The sequence below is a fragment of the Bradysia coprophila genome, chromosome IV (genome assembly GCF_014529535.1).
Source record: "Bradysia coprophila strain Holo2 chromosome IV, BU_Bcop_v1, whole genome shotgun sequence".
NCBI classification, from domain to species: Eukaryota; Metazoa; Arthropoda; class Insecta; order Diptera; family Sciaridae; genus Bradysia; species Bradysia coprophila.
The window spans coordinates 13,433,763-13,456,285 of NC_050738.1; the positions used below are offsets into that span (position 1 = coordinate 13,433,763).

Sequence of the window (22,523 nt, forward strand, 5' to 3'; positions counted from 1 at the left end):
GTACAGGGTCGTGTGTGGTGTCATTAGAAAGGTAATCACATGTACTATTGAGCCGAATAGAGACTCATTGGTTTTAAAATTATTCCACACTGGAATATGTGCTGTTGAAGTTTTCAACTGAAAACTTACCAATATTTCTCTAGTTACACGAGCCATACATGGTGGTGTGGGGTATCATTTGAAAGGTATTTTTATGTGCTTTTGGGCCAAATAGGGTTTTATGGGGTTTGTATGCATATGCGATGAAATATGGACACTTAAACATTTCAACTTCTCATATTTCATCGTAGATGCTTTCAAACCCACATAAGACCCTATTGGGCCCAAAAGCACATAAAATTACCTTTCAAATGATACCCCACACGACCATGTACGGCTCGTGTAACTGAAGAAATATTGGTAAGAAAAGTGCAAGTTTTCGGTTGAAAACTTCAACTGCACATATTTCAGTGTCGCTGAATTTTAAACCCAATAAGTCTCTATTCGGCTCAATAGTACATGTGATTACCTTTCTAATGACACCCCACACGACCCTGTACGGCTCGTGTATCCGGAGAAATTTTGGTAAGAAAAGTGCAAGATTTCGGTTTTTGATCACCTTTCACCAGTCACAAAAGCTTCGAAGAATTTTTTTGAAAGTGGTTTTGGGTTCTAGGGTCGAGGTCCTTTCTAGGCACATATAAAAAAGTCCACTGGAAAATGCGTCCGATTTCGGTAGGCTGTTTTTCAAAAGAATCCCTCATATTGTGAATCACACACAGGTCACTGTATCATCGACTCCTACTGAGGGAATCCCCGATGCTAATATTTACCGCCAAAACTTCGAAAATCATTTAGTGAACACATTTGTATGTGTGACAGCCATATGGACAGCAAAAAACACTCAAACTGACAGACGTCTTCACCGTAAACAAATAAATGATTGGTTCTATCAGTTGGTTGAGCAACATTTAGATTAAAAACAAAACATTTTTTGGTGATATCGAAGGCTATGAACCAACTGGGTATTAGTTCGATGGACGACTTTAGTAAAATGTGTCGTTGCTGCGCCTCACCGAGTGATGAATTGAGTCCAATGATCCAATGTGGGAATACAGATGAAGATATACCCAGCATGTTCAAAGAATGTTTCAATCTTGAGGTCAGTTGTTGGTTTTTTATCGCCCTTTTGATACAATGTAAATGAAAGTTATTCTTCACCGCACCGGACAATAGATTGACTGTTCCAATTTACTACCAGTATCCATATGCGCGACTTGCTACAAAAAGCTTCGTTATTCGGTGCAATTCAGAGAACTGTGTGTTTCATCATTCACATTTCTCACAGAGTTTTTGGAGAAGCAGAGCATCACTCTGATCAAAAACGAAAATTTCGAGGATGATGCGTACACCTTTGCTTCGTGTCTCGTAAGTCATTGCAAAAAGCCTTACACATTAATCCAGAAAGTGTTTCTCACGTTTCTATTAAACCAGAATGATGATACGACGGACGAAACCATTGAAGAAACGAAGCCGAGTGTGCAGAGTCATGTCGAAGAGCGAGTCGAACCGCCGAAAGAAAAACTACGTAAGAAACTTCACAGAACGAAACTGGGTGCCAAATCAGGGAAGAAGAATAGTACGAACAAAAACCCTAGTATCGACGAAGAGGAGAAGGAGACAGACTTGACGGTGGAAGATAGCAGCAGCAATGTTGAATCAACCAAAAATTCGAAAACGAAAGGAAAAAAAGAGAAAGTCGGAAAAATGTGCCAGATTTGCGGACAAATATTCAAAAGTCTTCAGGCTCACCTGTACGTCCATGACATTTTTCCGAAGTTTGAATGCAATATCTGCCACAAGAAATTCCGACACAAAGCAAATGTTCTCAGTCATATGAAGATTCACACAAATCAAAGGTAAGATCTTCGGCTTGGCTGCATGTGACAGTGACATATTTTAAGAAAATCTTCCTTCCTCTTTGGAGTTAGTTTCGAAAGACAAAGCTGTCTGAGGAAACTCCCATAGAGCTCTGAAGAACTATCCGTCGAAAAAATGATCTCAAAATAATTTGTTTTGTTTATTCCATCAACAGAGACTTTAAATGCCATCAGTGTCCCTACAAAACACAGTTTCGTACATCATATCTACGTCACCTACAAACGCACACAAACGAGGTAGGACACCTGATCTATGACTTTCATGATTTGTCTTTTACTGAACTTCAATTATAATGTTCGTACAGCGTAACTACAAGTGTACCATCTGCGAAAAACTATTCACCCGGAAAATGACACTGGACCGGCACAAACTAACACACGATCTGCCTCGAGTTCCTTGTCCACACTGTGACAAAATGTTTACGACCAAAAAAGGACTGGTTAATCACATCGGCATTCATACCGGAGAGGTATTGTCCAATCTAGATGATTGTCCTTACTCATTCTTTCTAAAACGCCAAATATATTTACTTCCAGCGTCCATTCAAATGTAAAATATGTGGAATGGGATTTGTGGCGACGTCTTCGCTGTCTGTACACAGAAGAATACATAAAAAGGAGGACGATCTGTTGCGATGCAAAGAGTGCGGACTGGTTTTGACTAACTTACAGATGCTGTACAATCACATGAAAGATCATAACGTTCCATCGACAGCGGAAATGTTTCTGACAGAGGTGGAAGTGGTGACTACATCGACCAAAAAGGGAGTCGGTTTCCGGGATGAGGATTGAATGACTGAACGCGGGAAATGGAAATTGTTACACTGCAAAGGGAAACTGAGTAGTAGAAAACCAGTGGCAGCATTAAGTGAATCTGAATCAGAATATGTTTGTGTTGAAGAGGTGTACAAGAATTAAAGATGGAGAAACTGAAAATTATTTTGCTGCTACTAATAGTAGCATAGAAAACATAGAAAACGAGTTCCAACGAGCAGGATCCATTTTATCGACTTATTTCTAAAGAGCCCCTCAAACACTTAACGTTACTATAGAATACGACCTCCTGTAGTGCCTGTAGCATGAAGCTTACGTCTTCGATAGATTTTCTTCATTGAAATTTTAGAGGACTCAACCATCTGCACTTCAAAACAACTTTACACGGATGGCACGTCACTGATCTAATCAGTGGAATTATTGTTGATATCGCCCAAAAAAGCACAATTTTCAAAATCTCATCACCACCTTATCTTACTGTTTACTGATTTGTACGTACGTGATGTATTAGATGGCTTTCGGTCTGTCAATTGCATTATGAAAACTCTTTCAATTGTACTCACACCACCTCCACTTTATTATTAAAAGAAATAGAAAATGCCTACAATTCCGCGGAATCAAATTCCAAATCGCCAAATTCTACTGACGAGTTGGCAATAAATGTCTGTTGAATGTGTACAGTCCCCGAATAAGAGCAGCACATGAAATGATGCAAATCATACCTGCTGGCATCATTTTACCGGATCGGGACCAACGAGCCTTAAATGTAAGGAAATCGATGAGTTTTCATTCATTATGGTCAATATTCTTTGACTTACTCCCATCATGCCTGCCAAAACAAGGGACGTGCCTAGCTGTACAAGGGGTTTTGGTGGATCCTGGGATGTTAAATGAGCTCCATAGCCTTTAAAATGAGAGAATGTTTTACAGTCGGTATTCAAAAGGACATTCCAGAACACATCAAGTGAATGTCAATGTATTTCAGCGATTTCAATGAATTATTCGCTGTCGGTTCTTACAAGTCATTCAATTCATGCATATTAATAGACAAGATACGAAAGTGTATTAACGAAAAAAGGATTTTGCGACGATTAGTTTTCTTTCACTTACCCAAAATGCCACCGAAAGCTAGACCGGCCGCTAAGGATGGAATGGAACCTGAACGAGAGAGAAATGGACTCGTAAATAAATCTGATCTGCGACTGAAAGTTACATAAAATCTTGTCATTGCGTACCAGCTTTTACGTAGCCCATTATGCCACCAGCAGCAACGGTGGCCGCGTAAAGATATCCGATTATATCTGTCGACATTTTTGTGCTGAGAAATGGAAGACAACAGAATTTAATTTACTTTCATCTCTATTGCGTGGATTATTGACAGGAATTAATTACGGAGAACACGTACGTTAACAGCAGACGTTGTTCACTCTATGAATAACCAAAAAGTACTCCGTAGACCGCCGAGGTGAAAATTCTTCTTTCTTCTACCTTTTTTCGGTTTTGGTTTAGAGGCTTGGTGTGGGCTTGGTAAGCTCAAAAATTAACAGACTTTGACACACTGAGCACGAGTACTGTCATAATATTATTGTTTTTATACGATGTTGATGTTATCTTGAAATACTTTTGAATGCAAACAATAGTCAAAATGACCGAACGATTCGATTTAAAATTTGAGGATTTCATCGCAATTTGTCGATTGTGTTGCAACAAAGGGACTGGACTGATCCCAATTTTTCCTGAAACCGAGGATGTGTCTAATAATGTCACTGAGCCCACCGATTCCATTCCGGCAATGTTACTTAAGATCGGGCTGAGTGTATGATGATTGAAAAATTAGTAATAAATTCCTTTAATTAATTGAAAATCCATGGTTGAGCAGGTAAGAAGAAACGACGGTCTACCTGAAGCCCTGTGTTCGGATTGTCACATAAAGCTTTTGAATTGCAATAATTTTCGAGTGCAGTGTCTGTCAACAGCAGTCTACCTCCAGGAAATTTTAACTAGACACACAGAGTGTATTGTGATTAGAAACGAGACCGCAGAGGATGACGATGGCAATAATTTCCAGGACTGTTTCGAGGTCGATTACATACTGGTAAGAAAAATGCGTGAAAAATTGCCGCTCCGTTCGATCCAAAATTTTGTCACTTTTATTTAAGGACAACGATGAACTGGATACAACAAACGACGTTGAGTTTACAAACGGTAGAGTCGAAGCATTGGACATAACAATACAAAATGAAAATTCTACAGAAATCCATAAACGCAAACGTGGTCGTCCCAAGTCAAAAGTTGAGAAGCCACCGCCAGTCGAACAAAACAAGACTACGAAATCAAGCAAAGGCTGCAAATCATCCCACAATAAGAAAAGGTCAAACAGAAAGGACATTTGTCTGATTTGTGGTAAAGTAATTAACAACAACATCAAAGGACATCAGGCGATACATGACAAAAGTGAAACATTCTATTGCGATATTTGTGGTTTCAAGACGAATGTGAAACTTTACATGAAAAATCATATGAACAAGATACATGTAGCTCAAAGGTCTCAAAGTCTAATTCATATTGTGCACAGCATGAACACATCAAATTCCTTATTTTACAGAAAATATCCCTGCCCTCACTGTCACCTAGTTTTTATGCACTCCGTTACATTGAAACGACATGCAACAATTCACAGTGGCGAGAAAAACTATGTTTGCGAAGAATGCGGAAAGTCGTATCGTCAACGAGACATGCTGCTGGCCCATCGTAAAAGACATCTTCCACCAACGATACAATGTTCGTTTTGTGACAAATTATTTTACTCCAAAAATGAGCTAAAATCTCACACTGGTCTTCACACCGGCATAAAAGCATACAAATGCGATCTATGTACAGCTGCGTTCGTTGCTAGGTAATTATTATTCGAATTTCTGGTTTTATAATTGTTTAGATTGACCGAGAATTTTCCCCTTTTTTGCAGTAGTAGTTTGGCAGCACATCGACGTCAGCATAAAAGAGATAACGTGTTGCCATCGTGCAAAATATGCGGGATGATGTTCAGTGATCGTTTAGTTTACAATATGCATTTGATGGATCATAAAAGAACGAATCAATCGATTGCATACAGTGGTAAATAATGGGAAACATTGAATAAAACTGAATGACTGAGTACTCGAGCTGTAAATTTTGAATTCTGTTGAATCCTTCCTTTCGGTAAGTTATGTTTTTGAATGAACACGGTGTAACGAAAAGTTACGTTTTCATGTGATTATTGACCTCAGCTTCGCCTCGGATCAACAAACTTCACACTAAATCTGGACTTTTCAACTTTTCATCTCTTTTTATGTAAATAACCATTACATGCTAACTTCAGCAAAACGCAAACGATTTCGAAAATTCTTATATTTTTCCCCAATTCAAACTCAGTCGAAGATGAGCATAATCGGTCGAGTTCCCGTAGTTCCAATTACTCATCCATGAAACCAAAGGTTTCCTATTTTATTGATCGTTAAACCACGTTACACCTGCATAATTGTCGGGTCCTTAGTCCAACCAAAGTGGTTCAAAGGATATTGTTTTGAAAAAAAGTTTTCCGTTGAAGGCGCCCGCAAATTATTGTGTTACAGATCCTTGATCATTTTCGGCTCGGTTCTTTGCTGCAGATTCTTTGTTCTGTAGTTGAATCAGATTTTTTGGTCATAACTGGCTGGATGACAGAAAATGAGGAATATCGCGCCGAACTTACTTTAAACTTCACAAATACTCGTCTTTTCGAATGACCAGAAACTTTGTCTTTCGAAATCAGCCCATACCAAATCAATTGCAAACGTTCGAACGCTTCTTATCTTGATTGCCTTTTTGCTCTTGTTTTCTTTATTTATTTCTTTATTCTCCATGTCACTTGTTTGAACTGAACCAACGCACTTCAAGCAAAAGTGCTATTAATGACAGCTGCCAAATTTTGTCCACATTTTTTTACAGTGCCAAAATCCAGTTTCAGTACCCTCTTTAGAGTACCACTCATGCTTGAATTGCGTTGACTGAACACTAAAACTGTTGAAACAACAATGAAGGCAATTTTGGAAGTCAAATTTTGTTTGTTAACTAGAACTGCCAAAGTTCACTATCTATCTCTTTCCTGTACCCATGTCTGATATATGAGTAGCCTTGTTAAAAAAACTGTCAAAAATTTACCAGTGAATGTTGACGAATAAGATCATCTTCAAAATACGGTACTTTCACACGTAACCTCACTTAAGTTTCGTTAATTCATTCATTCGGCATCTGCATTTTTCTTTGTAAAATCTCTTTGGTAAAATTTTTGTTAAAATTGTTAAAATTTTCTTGCCCAAAATTAATTGCGTTTAGGCGCAGAATGCGTCGCCAAAACTGATACCAAATGTTTCAGAAGTTTAATTTAAAGGACTAGCGTCACCTCTTCCTTTTTGGAGGTTTTTGTGGGATAATCACATTTTCATCACTTGGTACCACTTGGTACTAACAAAATCATGAATGGGTATCAATGGAAACAATTTATGTTTATTAATTTCCATTCATTCTCATTTGTGTAGCATTAGATATTCAATGCTTGAGTTTGTTGGTAATGGTCTGGAAATATTTTAAAATTGCCGCCAATAGTGAACCAATTGTATTTGATCTACGCTTAATCAAATTTTCCACAACAATAACACTGTACTTTGGCAATCGCACTCGGTTTGCATTGATGATATCGCTGCAAAGAAAATAAACGTTTTCATAGGACGTAGAATTGTATAAATGTGACCGAAGTTGCCAACCCTTTTTTATAAGGCGTTTCCGCACCAGCAACCATCACACGTAATTTATTGTCGAACGAACTGGTGAATTTGCTTACTCTTACCATTTGCTCTGTTTTACCCAAATTCATTAAAATCAATCGGGGCTCATAATTCGACAAAGTTCTGAAATATTGAAGTCAATTGTGAAATGATTGCTATAACTTCCCAGCATCCCAGTCTTCGACATAGTACCTCGTATATCCGAAAACGTCATTATGAACGAAGGACTTGTAATCTCCCCTTATCATCGTTTCATCCTTACGCAGCTGGGCAAGTTCTTTGTAATAACGAAATGTACTTTTTGACGACGCTTTTTGGTGCGCCAAATTTAATTTTGGATAATTGTCGTTAACTGGCAACCACGGTTTACCAGTGCAATTGCAAAATCCAGCATTTTTCGTGTCGTCCCACTGGAAAGGAGTTCGCTCTGGATCGCGAGACTTCCATTGCCAACCATCTCTGGGACCTTCCGGATAGGCATTGAGAGCAGCGGGATCGAGTGTTTCGTCGAAAGAGATGCCGAAACGAAAATCTTCCATTCCGATTTCTTCTCCCTGAAACAATTGTCAATACTAATGTACTTACATATGTAGCGACCAAAGGAGCCCGAAAACTGATCGGAAAACATTATAAATTTACATTGTATGCGACAGACATTCCAGGTAGAGTCATGACGAGCGTCAGCAAGGCATCAACCATTTGACTACCGAACCGTGACGCCATACGTGGTTGATCATGATTGCCCATCAACCAGTTGGTTTTCTTGGATTCAGGAACGATCTCCAAACGATTGTCAATCACTCGTTTAAAGTCTGCCGCAGTTGAATTTATATTCACATCAGAAACTAAAACGAAATTGAAAGGCATGTGAGATCCTTGCCTCAAGCCATCGGCAGACTGGTAATATTTCTTGAAAATTGTGTCATTTCCATAAGCTTCCGACATAAAAATTCTGGTTTCGCCCTCATGTCGCTTCTGGTAATCGTCCATTACGTCACGCCATTGGTAGAGCATATCAAAAGTTTCGTCCTTCAATCGAATAAAAATTCAAAATTTAGCAACATTCAATGCAATTGCTGGAAAATCATTTCACCAAATCTTTAGTATAATCCTTTCTGGTGTAGTCATAAGCTAGCGGGTCATTCGAATTATCGATCGGCTCATCACGCAACTCTGCATCTTCTAACAAATGACTGACCGCATCTACTCTGAATCCCGACGCTCCTTTGTCCAACCAGAATCGCAAAACGTTTTTCATTTCATCGACAACGGCTTGATGACGGAAATTCAAATCTGGTTGAGATTTGTCGAACTGATGCAAGTAGAAGGCCTGACGTTGATCGTTCCAAGTCCAAGCGGATCCATAAAATACTGAATTCTGTGTCGAATCAGGAAACGTCGTAATAAGTGTGTAAGCGAAATGTGATTTACATACAAATTGTTGCTGATTGATTTACTACGTTGGACTTACCCAGTTATTGGGTGGTCTCCTAACGCCATTTTCTTCGATTCCTTCGTGCCACACATAATAGTCTCTATACACCGGATCATTGGCAGCAGACAACTTAAACCACGAACACTGATCACTTGAATGATTCGGCACAAAGTCAAGTACAATTCGAATGTTCAATTCCTTAGCCTTTGCAAACAATTCCACTGCATCATCCATGGTACCATATTCGGATTGGATGTCATAAAAGTCCGATATATCGTAGCCAAAATCTTTCATTGGACTAACAAAAATTGGACTGAGCCAGGTGCCGTCGACTCCCATTTCTTTTAAATGTCCCAATTTCGAGATGATACCTGCGAAAAATAGAATGCTACAAATGCGAGGGGGAAACCACTGGCAAAAATTGTGGCAGAACAATTTCTAATTCTGTCAATTAACTCAATTACCGGAGCAACTCATCTAATTGCCGGATTCACTCTAATTTCTTCCAATTCCGTTCAATTTCTTTCATTTTCCTTTCAATTTCTTTCAATTACCTTTCAATTCCCTTTCAATTTCCTTTCAATTCCTTTTCAATTCCTATAGTTACTTCCTGACAATTTCTTTCAATTCCCATTAATTCCTTTTAATTTCTGTCAATTCCGTTTAATCACCTTAATTACCGGAGCAACTCATCTAATTGCCGGATTCGCTCTACTTCCTTTTAATTCCGTACAATTCCTTTCAATTACCTTTCAATTCCATTTCAATTCCTATAGGTACTTCCTGTCAATTTCTTTCAATTCCTTTCAATTCCCATTAATTCCTTTCAATTTCGTTTAATTACCAGAGTGGTTTCCCCCTCGTACAAATGTTGAGGCATCTTTTTTGAATATCGAAGTTGAAGACATTTGGGCAATGGGAATGAGTAAAAAATCGCAACTATAGAACACTCACCCTGTATGTCTCCAATTCCATCCCCATCGCTGTCTTTGAATGATCTGGGATAAATTTGGTAGAACGATGCTGTTTCATACCAATCAAGTTCCGCTTTTGATGATGAAATAAAACACACTAACAATACCAACGTAAGGATTTCGATCGCAGAACGAACGTTCATCGTTGAAATAAGAGTCATGATACGTGTCACAAAGGGTTAGGCGGTTAGTCTTTTTTTCTTTACAAAAATCGTCTGCGAATCTAAAACCGAAACGATCTTCTAATGCAATGAAATGAAAATTGAATTGAATGTTGTTAAACGTGGCATCAAATTTAGTAAACCGAATATTTGATCAGCCTTCTTCACAATAAAATGTCAATATTTTAGCAATTTGGTTAAAAAATATGAAAATCATTCTCATAGTTGAGTGGAAACAAGAAAAAGCGAAAACCAAGCAGTTTATTTGATCAGTAGTTATGATCTGTAATCAAAACATCCCATGTGAAAATGACGCACTGGTTATCCAGCATAAGACAGATTAATGCCCTGGTTTCAAGTTACTAGCAATAAACAGTGCATTACTCACATATATTGAAACCATAGGTAGAACGAGACACACGTGCAAAATCGCCTTGCTCGACCATTTTTGCCCTGGAAATTTCCAGCCAAAGCCAGAGAAGTTTCTCATATAAAAATATGTATTGTGTATAAAATCCCAAAAGGTCCTGCCGATTCTATTCGCAGTCAACTGCCCTCTGTATAAGGTTAGCTATGTTATTGGTCGATTGGAAATTGCAAGCAAACAATCAACAATTTCTGTGTGTTTCACTACTCTAGTTCAATTAGCACACACATAGGGTGAAAAATATTTTGAATTTTCATCAAATTTTTAATAGGACGACGACAACGAAATCTGAACTGAATAGAATCTCATTTCAGCAACAGTGAGCGAATATTACTGCTGATTTTACAAAACTTTTGTTGGCATAATTCAATCTATGACTTTAATCTGAAAGAACACGACTATCAAGCTAATTAAATCGTATTAATAAACAAATATCGAAGCTTGTTTATAGAGTCAGCCTTAAGATAGCCGAAATATTCGGAATGAAGAGCAAAATTTTGCAATTTTCTTCCATAAATATTTTAATTTCATTCGGGCGTGCAAAGCGGACGGATACACGAATATATTTGTCGAAATTAGAAGTCAGTTGGAAGTTAATAAAATGAAGTTACCGATTATGTTGCTTTTGTGCCTGGTCATAGTACTGAGTTTTTGTTGTGCCGTACGGAGGTTAGTCATAAATTTTATCAACCCCTTTAGAGTATACTGTACTTGCTATAGTGTGACTTACTTGTTTTTGTTTCTTCAAAATACTTGGGTTCAGGTGGTTCAGCATAGTTCACATACTTTCATGGATTTCGGATCTATCGGATCTATTACTTCATTTCGTGTCGAGCTTCGTGTAGGTTATCAAAAGTTTGTTATGCCCTTACCTACACCTTTTTCGAACTTGAATCTTGATAGCTCTATGGCCGTCGAGTTATAACAATTGCAAAAAATTGCTAATTCGTCGACATAAGCCCCACTCCTCAAAAGACCATAAGATTTGAGGATTTAGGATACCCATTCGGGAAATGGAGGATTCCATCGTCACACGGATATTTATTAATTCTTTCAAAATTAATAACTTCAATTATAAATTGTTTGCACAAGTATTTTGTACACAAAATTTTAAAAGCAGATCTCTTCATAGAAGCAATTTAATGAAAACATCATTCGCACGAAAGTTAACCGATCACTAGAAAACCAGAAAAATCGTCAGAATTCCTTGCTGTTCTATAGTTCTAGGATAGAGAAGACAGTGGACCATGAAGACGTCACTTATTTTTAGGAACTGACCTCTAGTGACTTCAAACTTGTTAAAAGTCCAAATGTTAGCCGAAAAAACGGCCAAAAACGTAAGGAATGTCTCGTGTCTAGAACAAAGATTATTTTGGATGGGTTACTCCATAAACAGTCACAAAAATAATTTTTTCCTAGAACGGGAACAATATAATAGTTATGTCACACGAAAAATCTTTCGTTAAAAGAAAATTGAAATTTTTATAGAGAAAATCATCAAATATGGAACTTTTTACAATCATTGAACCGAAATCAAGGAGAGGGGAAGTAGTGACGAAATATATGTGCAAGAGACACTTGAATTAGTATCACAAATTATAGCTACGTATGTTTTGTTGATCTAGAAAAAACTTACAAAATTCTTTTATACATGGACATACATGACTTTCCCAGGCCATATCTCAGGCTCCTGAACTTAATCATGTGCGGCCGGCTGAAATCAGAAGTACTTGAATGTAGCTTTCGAATGACACCAATTTTATGAAAAATTTGGAAATAGCCAGGGAAAATGGCTTCAAAGTCGATGAAATATCGGCAATGAGCCATACATTCCAGAACAGAAGAAATTTTTCAAAAAGATGTATTTTCGTAGGTTTTCAAATGAAAGGCTTTTCCGGACGGAAAAACAATTTTCCATTTTCCGGAAAACTTTTTTGTTTCATAACTTTTTGTGACGAACAACATGGAATGAAGAAAAATCTTTAAAAACTTAAGGCGCCATTTTTTTCGACACAAGGACCTGGACTATTTTGAATTAAACAAATTTTTACAATCTGATACACCCTAACATGCTTCAGTTAGCGAATATCTAAATTTTACACCTGCTTGAATTTGTTTTAGCGGATCAACTGCTGCAGGTGTTAGCCATCCTAAAGCTGCAGTTTATACAGAACAAGGTCTCTGCGACCAGACAATGTGTTCTATCGTATGTACCTCTTTGGGCTTACCAAAGGCCACCTGTCGGGAAGACGTTTGTGAATGTTCTTACGGAGAAAACTGTTCAGCAATGGTCAATGTGACTTGTAAAGCTGCTTGCTACCTATTAAAACTGAATGGTGAATGTGACAAAAATGGCATGTGTAATTGCGAAGCTGAACTCGAAGTTTGTGCCCCGTGGGATTGCTACGAACAGTGTCTTGACGATGAAGGAGCTGTTGAATGTAAAGCAGCAGGTGGAATTGTGACACCGATTGCTTGCTTGAAGTATGGCCCAATAAAAACTTGTGAATGTCTTTGCTCACGTCCAGAATTCAAGGGACTATTGACCAGTAAGAACCGTTTTATTGGTTTTCAGTCTGAGGAATTTCGTTACTCTGTGGTTGTACAGTAAGTTTTATGGCATCAGTTAAGATTATAAAATAATAATTTCCAATGTTCGATATCGATTATTGTTGAATGTTGATACACAAGAATTAAATAAAGTTCGAAAGTTCGCAATACGACATTGTTGCTACTCTAAAATATTTTTGGCCGATCCACTACGATGTCAATTAAAAATGTTTGCTGGTTCTCCTTTATAAGTATTTGAAGTTAATCAATCAAATCAGTTAAAATTGAAGACAGCGCACAGCGGATACTTTATTGACGAACATAATTTTTGTAATTTCCATAGTCACAACGTTATTTCGGTGGTCCGGCACTCACTCCAGCATGACAATATTTTGATGGTCTCTCATGTGATTCTTTAACATAGCCGTGTCTGCCAAAACGATTCCGCATTCCTTACATTTGATCACTGGATTCTCCTTTTTGTGGATCTTTCGATGATTCGACAAGCTGCTCGATGCAGTGAATGCAGCTCCGCACGTTTCGCATTTAAAATTGCGTTCGCCCGTGTGTATGCCGATATGACTGAGCATATTCGTTTTGGTTGTAAACATTTTATCACAATACGGGCCTGAAATTTGGAAATGAATTCGTTTCGAAAACAGATGCAAAGTTTGGGGTTCTGGCAATTCTCTTACATGGAACTCTAGGTACGTCGTGAATCAGCCGGTGCTTAAGCATATCGGTTTTACGACAGAATGATTTACCACAAATATCACAGCTTATGTTACGTTCACCCTAAAAACAAAAGAATTAGTAAAAGGTAAGGTTAGAGTACAACATATGAATTCATGAACAACGCTGTATGATCCCGACTTACAGTATGAATTTTCAAATGTCTTAGGTACTTCGCACGATCCTGAAATTTATATGGACAGTGAGGACACTGATGTTTTCTGAAAGATATTAACGTTATCCTCTTTTCCATTTGAATCAATATATTATGCGCCAACATACCTATCATTTGCATGGATTCGTACGTGGGCGAATAAATTACTTTTGTGCTTGAATTTTCTACCTGAAATTCGAAACAACATTAGCAACAGCGATTGTGACTGGAGACTCGGCCTTCTCATACCACAGTAATCGCATTCAAATTTCGGCACTTCATGTACAAACATATGATACTTGAGACCAACGTACAATCCACCACAAATCTGACACATTCCCGGCGCCTTCACAACTTTCTCTTCGATCGGCTTTTTGGGACGACCCACCTTTTTCTTCACATTTGTACCCTGAATGTTGTCCGTTGAATCACCATCGCCACTGAATTGTACCCTCGAGGTACTGATATCACTAACGACCGTCTGGACCTCTTCATTTTCATCGTCGCTGTTTTCTTCTTTGATTTTCGGTTCCAAACAAAATATCTTTTCCTGAGGAAGTTTTACTGGAAAATTAACTGATTCGACAGTCAAGGGCATTGTGAATGAAACTCACCACATCCATGTGTGCATTATCATCATCTTGGGAAGGTGACTCCGAAGCATTTTGTTCCTTTTTCCAAATTTCTGTTAATCGGTTATGCGAATTAACACACTGTTTCCTGAAGTTGTAGCAATTCACAAGTTTCTCAATACATTCGGGACAGATACAAAGAGGAAGTTCAGCATTTGAGTCAATCTAAAAAAACACGAAGTTGTGGAATAAGCCTTCAAATATTGTAATGAGGAACTATATCTCTGAACCCTCTTCACGCAAACATTTGATTACAGTTTCACCACTAACATCAGTTTCTCGGACATTTAAAAATTTTCCTAGGTTTTATTCCAAGAACATTTAGAGAAGTAACTTCTGAAGTTAGAATCATACTCTCTGTTATGACTGGGAATGGCAAGAGTTATGACTAAATCTATCCAGTTGGTCTCACTTTCTCGAGCCCAAAGACCATGGTCCCTTCAAGAGACTATCAACGCGCCTTCATATCTTCATGTTATTTGCATCGACCTGATACTGATATAAATAGCAGAGAAGTAGCAGAAAACACTCGACTTTATAGATTAGTATTGCTATTTCTGATGGAAAATTACCGAGAGATACTAACATCTAGGTGCAGGCACTCCGTGAACATTGTCGTAATGGTTTGTTCGGTGCTGTACGTATCTTCTTTAAATATTGTTTCGAGAATGTCACAGCGGCTCATACAAAACCGACATATTTTACTGAATTCCTTTATTGTTATTTCTCGGTCGGTGATTAGTTTTGGTTGTTGTTGATCCATCGAATACTTTATTTTCGATTTACAGAAATAATTACACCATTATACCGTTCGGAACGGATTATGTACACTTTACTGACAAATCAAAACACCATAACAAAGACCAGTGTTGTCAGTTGCCTGTAAGAATGGATGTAATACCTAATAGAGTGTTATGATGAAAGAGAAAGAAATATTTTGACAAGTACCCCAAGACAACTTGTAATATTAACTAAATGTTGTATTGCTTTTTTATTAGACCAGATTGTTGAAAAAATTTCTTTTATTCAACCGGTGAACGAAACGTGTTACCGTTTACAATTCATGACGAAACGTTTTACCGTTTACAATCAAAGTGGACGAACAACAAGGACAAACAATGCTGATTTCGGTGTATCACACCTCATCAGTGCACCTATGTCTCAGGTCTAATAAAAAAGCAATACAACATTTAGTTAATGTCGAATTATTGGCCAAGCAATACAACAATTTTAAATAACTTGTAATAGACTGGTCTTCGGTCCTCTCGCTCTCAATGTAACATGTTAAAAGAGAAAGCAACATTTTGACAAGTACCCCAAGGCAAGTTTAACCAGTCTTCGGTTCTCTCGCTCTAATCATAACAGTCTATAATTAAACACCTTAACTCGTTTTACTTCACGTGAAGCATTTTAATTTAAACAAAGGTCAAAAAGTCGCTTTGCAGAGTAAGGCTAGTCAGCTGTTATAGAGTGATAAAAGACCTGAATAACAACTGATCTCGATGGATGATATGCCAAAAATTTAATGTAAAAGTCCAGTTAACTAGGAACAAACCAGTTAATTTAACGGAGCTCGATGGGAGCACACTCTATTTGACATTCTCTTTTACACTCTTTATGACCAGGAAACTAAGAAAGTAAAAGATTTTGAAAAAGTAAGAGATCGGTTCCAAGGTCATACGAATTGACAAATTACTGCAAAATATTATCCAAAGAGACATAGCCTCATCAACATTTGTTTGTAAAATCGTGTGGGTTCGGTTATGTTGCCTTGAATGAAATCGTTGCCGTTCGTGTTATCAATTTTCAAGTTTAGTGATTTGGAACAGACATGTCAAATTACTGCCATATTTCATCTATAGAGTGTTATGATGAAAGAGATAGAAATATTTTGACAAGTACCCCAAGGCAACTTATAATAAACTGGTCTTCGGTCCTCTCGCTCTCAACGTAACACGTTGAAAGAGAAAGCAATATTTTGACAAGTACCCCAAGGCAAGTTAAATTAACTAGTCTTCGGATCTCTCGCTCTGATCATAACAGTCTATAGAGCCATAACCTCATCTATATTTATATGAAAACCCATCTCTATGGATGAAATAGTTTTGGTTCGACCAGTGAAAATTCGTGTTTACAGTTACTATAAGGCGTGTTGATAAAGTGTTTTGTTGTGATGTTTAGCTACTCCCTCGATAGAGTGCATTGTGGTTGCATTCTACGCATTCTACGACGACTAGCAGCACTGTCTCACTTAGTTAAATGTCAAAGAAAACCATAAAAACTTCATAAATAGAGGAAAAAAATAATAAACATTCAAGAATCCAACAAAATAATTTTGTGAAATGAAGAAGCCGAAGCCAATAACAACGCAGGACTTCAACAGAATTTGTCGCTTTTGTGCGAAGCCCAACAACGACTTGAAACCAATATTTAAAAGTGATGATTGCACCGATACTTCCTCAACAGGGGAAAATCTTTCATTTCCGTATATGTTCCAAAATACTTTAAATTTAGATGTAATGAGCCCTCAGTGAACATTAGACTCGTATCTGCAAAATTGGTGAACGACAAAATGTTTTCGCTTTTAGGTGATTATCGACGAACGGCTACCTTTACTTATCTGTACACGATGCAGCAAAAAATTGACCAATGCAAATGATTTTCGTAAACAATGCTTGAAGAGCTACCAAAGTTTGATTGAAATCTACGAAAGCGAAGCCAAGAGAAAGTCACCGGAAACTACAGAAGTACCATCTCCTCCAGAATGTGTTCACGTTAAAACTTCGGATGATGAAGAACCAACAATAGCTCCAGTAAAATTTTATTTTAATTCTTTGACTTGAAGATCTGATAACGAAACTCATCTGCTTGTCGTAGTTCGTCGTACTAATCAAAGATGAACACGAAAATTTCAATGAACGACCATCATCGAATGACGGTTCCGTAAAAGATGGAGACTCGAATATGGAGGATCCTTGTTTCCAGTCTTCATCTCCAGGCAGTGTTGTAAAGAGTGAAAATACCAACGAAGTAAAGGAAACAAAATACAAAGGCCGCGGTCGTCCACGGAAAGGCCAAGAAGTGAAGAAAGAGAAACGTGTACCGAAACCGCACGCATTGGAAATGTGTCAAATCTGCGGCCAATTGTTCAGATGCATTAAGACACACATGTTCGTCCACGATACAAATCCTCAGGTGAGCAACGATATACGTTAATAATCGAATTGTAGTCGTTAACGCACTTCCTGATTTGAATGGCAGTTTGAATGTCATCATTGTGGTCGAAAATTCAAGCATAAACCAAATCTGATTTGTCATGTAAAGAATCATCAAAATGTGCGGTAAGACGTTCGTTTTTAGAATTATCGAATTTGCAGACTTGTGACTGTTGTGTTTCTTTAAAGGAAATTTCAATGTCCACACTGTCCGTTTAAATTTCAATACAGCACTAACTTTAAACGGCACATTCGCACCCACACTGGAGGTGAGTTTTGTTTTATCTTATTGACGAACGACATCAGCTTAATTCCCTTCCTTTGGGGATTTCAGAAAAAATATTTACTTGCGACATTTGCCAAAAACGTTTCAGTCGTAGTGGAGGCTTGCAAAGGCATAAACTCACGCACGACATACCTCGCGTACCGTGTAAGTGCGATTTAACCGATTTCATTTACTATTCAGATTGACGTTGATTGTATCCTTATTGTGCAATTAGGTCCGTACTGTGAAAAGATGTTCACCACAACGAAAGGTCTGGTTAATCATGTCGGAATCCATACAGGAGAGGTATAAAATCACTGAAATTGTTAAAAGAAAAATGTTTCCGAGCCATTCCGAACCGATTCTAGCGACCATTCAAATGCAAAATTTGCGGGGCAGCATTTGTGGCCAGCAGTAGTTTGTGTGTACACTCAAGGATACACAAAAAGGAAAATCCAATTATACAATGCAAAGAGTGTGGACTGGTTGTAACGGACAATGTGATGTTATCTAACCACATGAAGGATCATCAAGAAATATCGGCCGTAAAATAAAAAAAAAAAAATTTTTTGAGACGTAGCGGTAATAAGAATAAAACCAAGACACATGAGAGAGTGTAGTTTAATATTTTAACGGTTCAAGGACTGGAACCATGGTCGGTATCGACGAAATTGTTACTCCTCATATGCGTAGCACAAAATTTTTTAGTCCTTCAACGATTGCCTTTTTACATTGTTCATTTTACACTTTACACAACGAAATGCTTGTTGGAAAATGATCGACAAAACTTAGTAATCCCTCAGTTTAACGAATAATTTGAAAGAACATCTTGAAATTGAAAGTTTTTCCTGAATAGCATTTCGTTTACAAAATTCCCCTGCTTTGCAACGAAATTTTAAATTGAAAATGCGCGTACAAATCAATGATGATGACCCGATCAACCAGAAAATTATTTCATCAAAACAAGAAAACTGGTGGGAAGAAGAAGCTGTCCAATACGGGTTAGAGCACCTAAAATACTTATTCGAATGAAAAATAAAACACCGAACATTCGTTAGCTTCAATTTCCCTTCGGTTGGAGTGTATCTGGACAGACTAATGGGAACAAACGTCGTTCAAATGACTGATCCGAAATTTATGTTAGAATTACGCGACAGAGTTTGGAGTGACTATGACACAAAATTGACGAAAAGAATAAAAGATCGAGAGGTAAGTCCAATAATTTTACAGGTAGAGCAGGGATTAAATATAAGTAATTCGTGTCACATTAAAGATAATCGAAAATGAGCGAGAAGCTAAATTGATATTGAAAGGAATCTACAGTTCTTACAATCGTCCACGTAAATTCATACCATTTCATAGTACCGTTTTGGTAAGTGGAATCGTGATCAATGTGTCTTTCTCACTTGAAAATATCATCTGACCAATCCTGTAACCAGGCCTTAGACTTGGGCTCTCGCAAAAATGTTAAAACGAAAAGTTCAAACGTCGAAAATTTAAGTCCAATACTCCGAATTAATGAACGTACCAACGACACGATCGATCGGAGACGCTTAAAATTGAAATCAATTCGCCAGAGAAATGTCGACTACGTTGTACAACAGACGCTGCTGGAAGGTCTGCAACCGAATATTGAGCATGACGAATTGACGGCCATTGAAAGCAAAATCAAAGAGATGCAAAATAAAATTTTGGACAAAAAATTGAAAGCATCCAGAAAAGCTCCCATCCAAAAGAGTCGGAAAAAGCTGACTGATTTATTAGACAATAAAATTTGAGAACAAACAAATTTGTGATTGCTATTCAATTACATTGATTTCTCTGTTCTCATTCGTTCCTCATTCGCTTTGATTAAGTTTGCTAACGGCTGCCCGTTTGCCCGCTCATAATATTCCAGTTGTTTCATCTTATTTAGCCAGATGATCAACTTAGGATGTCGTCTTTCATCCAACGGAAAGTAATTTATTATCGTTGTCAATGTTGCACAAATGCACAGATCGGCAACAGTTAAATTGTTGCCAACAAAATACGCATCATCTTTCAGAAACACTTCCAATAAATCGATTGCTCCGTACAATGCCGTTACAGCCTCCGGATCGAATACGGTTTCCTTACCGTGAAATATCGGTCGGACAACGGTAGCAAACTTTTGAAATAAGACTCCATCTTCGAAGTGAATGCGTTGGTCGAGTTTGGCTCGCAAAAACGGTTCTTTCGGGCATAATGAGTCCGTTTCTCCGTAAACTGTGGCCAAGTACCGTATTATAGCATGACTATCCCAAACAATTTTCCCGTTGTCGTCCAAAGTTGGTACAGTGGATTGAGGATTCATGCTGATGTATTGAGGCGTTTTATTATCACCAGCAGTAGCATCGACAGTGCTGTATTAGTTTCGTAAAGTTAACTAATCGATTTATTGCGAGAAACGAACATCTTACATGTATTCAACATCCAACTTGAGGGCCTCTACTGTTAAGCCAACCGATCTGGATGCTGGACCATTAGAAAAATAAATTTTTGGTTTACCCATTTCACAATTGTAATTCGTCTCAGCGCAATAAAAATCTTCAACAGTCGTTCACGTTCGGATGGCAACTAAACAAGTAATTTGTTTGGATTTGTCGGTATGGTTATTTTTGATGCGTAGTTTTGTCGGTCTCAGCGAAAACCACGAAAATTGGTTATTGGGCGAACATGTTTTGATAGTTGTTTTTGTAAACGAACGGACGCATGTGGCACTGATAGAAATGAGGGGAAAATATCACTCCCAGGAACTAAAAATATGCAAATTTTGACAAATTCTTGACATACAATCAATGTTCATGATGCCAGTGAATCGCTGAAAAGTAATCAATGTGTGTAAGTTTACATTAACGGCATTCGAGCCGAACATAGAATTATAGTTTTTTCAAGAAGATTTTTTTATGTGGTTCGATGAAAAGGGTTAAGCCGAAAGCATGAGCAGTTGATTTTTTTACGAAGCCGAAATATTTACTTTGTATTATAGGCAGCACGCAAAGGTGTATCGGTTTTCAAATGAAGGTCATCAAAGTTAGAACTTATCGCACGTACTTAGGCATGTATGCAGAGTGTTTCAGTAGTTGGAAATTCCAAAGTATTTATTCTTTCGCTTGAGGTGCGAAAATCCCAAGTGAAAGTTATAACAGTAATTTAGTTGAAAAAGGAAATTCCAATAAGCTTTGAGGCTAAATGTAATAAGATTTGTTGATGGCTTTAAAGGTCACACCAGGCAACTCCAGAAAGCACGACTCCTCCGGATGGGGCACGAAATGTTTAGTATAAATAAGGTCAATTAGAGACGTGTATCCTATCGAAATTCCATTTACCTCAGTTAGGATACCGGTATCCTAACGTTTTGTAAAAGGAAAATCCACACTTTCTATGTCGGGTGTCGGTATCCTTGATACAAAATACGTGTATCTCAGTTGGGATACCGGTATCCTAACGTTTTGTAAAAGGAAAATCCACATTTTCTATGTCGGGATACCGGTATCCTTGATACAAAATACGTGTATCTCAGTTGGGATACCGGTATCCTAACGTTTTGTAAAAGGAAAATCCACACTTTCTAAGGATACAGGTATCCCTGATACAAAGCTCTAGGGTGTTAGAATAAAATTCAATTTATGTGCCTGATACTCAACTGAATCTACCGCCAATTTATCGCCAGGTACTCGTAAAAATTCTCTAAATCAAGTTAGCCATTGAAAAATGTATGGGCGCGAAATTCCACTATAATATGTGTAATCTCGCGCAGCGCGAAATTACTCGTTGCCATCTTGACGTTCTGAAATTTTTAATATTTATGTAAAAGGTTACCATCATCAGGCGTAATTATCATTTTATTGTCCAAAGCCATTGCCAATTCCTTTTCCGGTATTGTTTTCATGCGTTCCGTTCCGACGCTGTAAAATTTGGTCACTTAAGTATTGACTAATTTGTTGTCAAGTGAGATAAGGGCACTTTAAGGCACCAACTCAATTCGGTCAAATGCATTCACATATATTTACAGAGCTTCGACAACAACCCGTCTACACACAAAGCTTGATAAGTGTAGATATAATCCTAAAAGCCCTAAAAAACATTAGTACTGAATACCGTTTTTTATTCAAAAATACTGTGACCAGCTCCGCTTTAAAGTCTGAGTACTTAACTTAGGTCTAGTAATTTTTTATTAGATGTGGGAATCCTAATTGTCATTGAGATACTTGTGTAATAAATCGTACACACTAATGCCACTTAATAACAAAATACTTACAATGGCCTTGATCCATTTCATTTTGTGATTTGTGGAGTATTGTTCTTTGAGATGCAAAACCGACTCGTTCGCCTTCGTCAAAAAACATTTTTACTTTTCGGTCACCTCTTTCAATTTTCGAATTTCGTTCAGCAACAACTCAAGCTTGTCGCAAAAAGCATCCTTGTAGCTCCGGCCATTCGCAAATTGTGTTTCGTTGATGGC

The 22,523-nt window shown here is 37.7% G+C and overlaps 7 protein-coding genes across 9 annotated transcripts; 3 read left to right on the plus strand and 4 right to left on the minus strand.

Moving 5' to 3' along the window:
- The first annotated feature begins 886 nt into the window (after positions 1–886).
- On the plus strand, positions 887–18,652 carry LOC119066051 (zinc finger protein 62 homolog). The gene is made up of 13 exons (XM_037168275.1): positions 887–1,141; positions 1,216–1,898; positions 2,075–2,156; positions 2,225–2,389; positions 2,457–2,705; positions 16,894–17,076; positions 17,149–17,373; positions 17,438–17,755; positions 17,822–17,901; positions 17,965–18,044; positions 18,110–18,205; positions 18,276–18,346; positions 18,409–18,652. The coding sequence occupies exons 1-13, from the start codon at positions 992–994 to the stop codon at positions 18,592–18,594; spliced, it is 2,568 nt and encodes an 855-aa protein (XP_037024170.1). The 5' UTR covers positions 887–991; the 3' UTR covers positions 18,595–18,652.
- On the minus strand, positions 3,247–4,141 carry LOC119066410 (transmembrane protein 14 homolog). Of its 2 annotated transcripts, XM_037168883.1 has the most exons (5): positions 4,099–4,141; positions 3,929–4,011; positions 3,804–3,851; positions 3,512–3,597; positions 3,247–3,452 (listed from the first exon to the last, which is right to left on the minus strand). In XM_037168883.1, exons 2-5 carry the CDS (start codon positions 4,002–4,004, stop codon positions 3,333–3,335), a joined length of 330 nt encoding a protein of 109 aa, XP_037024778.1. In that variant the 5' UTR covers positions 4,005–4,011; positions 4,099–4,141; the 3' UTR covers positions 3,247–3,332. The 2 variants fall into 2 exon arrangements, with proteins under 2 accessions (XP_037024778.1, XP_037024777.1); XM_037168882.1 differs by lacking the exon at positions 4,099–4,141 and having other exon boundaries at positions 3,929–4,079.
- LOC119066406 (zinc finger protein 678-like) lies at positions 4,252–5,854 on the plus strand. 2 transcript variants are annotated; one of them, XM_037168876.1, is made up of 5 exons: positions 4,252–4,509; positions 4,573–4,788; positions 4,853–5,238; positions 5,299–5,589; positions 5,659–5,854. In XM_037168876.1, the coding sequence occupies exons 1-5, from the start codon at positions 4,321–4,323 to the stop codon at positions 5,813–5,815; spliced, it is 1,239 nt and encodes a 412-aa protein (XP_037024771.1). In that variant the 5' UTR covers positions 4,252–4,320; the 3' UTR covers positions 5,816–5,854. The 2 variants fall into 2 exon arrangements, with proteins under 2 accessions (XP_037024771.1, XP_037024773.1); XM_037168878.1 differs by having other exon boundaries at positions 4,278–4,509; positions 5,662–5,854.
- LOC119066402 (maltase 2-like) lies at positions 7,198–10,159 on the minus strand. Its single transcript, XM_037168863.1, has 7 exons — positions 9,885–10,159; positions 8,967–9,301; positions 8,589–8,873; positions 8,135–8,524; positions 7,688–8,049; positions 7,475–7,618; positions 7,198–7,410 (listed from the first exon to the last, which is right to left on the minus strand). Exons 1-7 carry the CDS (start codon positions 10,063–10,065, stop codon positions 7,260–7,262), a joined length of 1,848 nt encoding a protein of 615 aa, XP_037024758.1. The 5' UTR covers positions 10,066–10,159; the 3' UTR covers positions 7,198–7,259.
- LOC119066407 (gastrula zinc finger protein XlCGF57.1-like) lies at positions 13,321–15,428 on the minus strand. Its single transcript, XM_037168879.1, has 7 exons — positions 15,147–15,428; positions 14,543–14,725; positions 14,178–14,478; positions 14,057–14,117; positions 13,920–13,995; positions 13,738–13,837; positions 13,321–13,670 (listed from the first exon to the last, which is right to left on the minus strand). Exons 1-7 carry the CDS (start codon positions 15,321–15,323, stop codon positions 13,414–13,416), a joined length of 1,155 nt encoding a protein of 384 aa, XP_037024774.1. The 5' UTR covers positions 15,324–15,428; the 3' UTR covers positions 13,321–13,413.
- A 171-nt stretch (positions 18,653–18,823) lies between the features above and the next one.
- Positions 18,824–19,872, plus strand: LOC119066408. Its single transcript, XM_037168880.1, has 4 exons — positions 18,824–19,041; positions 19,099–19,249; positions 19,314–19,412; positions 19,480–19,872. The coding sequence occupies exons 1-4, from the start codon at positions 18,947–18,949 to the stop codon at positions 19,816–19,818; spliced, it is 684 nt and encodes a 227-aa protein (XP_037024775.1). The 5' UTR covers positions 18,824–18,946; the 3' UTR covers positions 19,819–19,872.
- On the minus strand, positions 19,779–20,656 carry LOC119066409 (glutathione S-transferase 1-like). Its single transcript, XM_037168881.1, has 2 exons — positions 20,479–20,656; positions 19,779–20,421 (listed from the first exon to the last, which is right to left on the minus strand). Exons 1-2 carry the CDS (start codon positions 20,568–20,570, stop codon positions 19,848–19,850), a joined length of 666 nt encoding a protein of 221 aa, XP_037024776.1. The 5' UTR covers positions 20,571–20,656; the 3' UTR covers positions 19,779–19,847.
- Between the last annotated feature and the right edge of the window lie 1,867 nt (positions 20,657–22,523).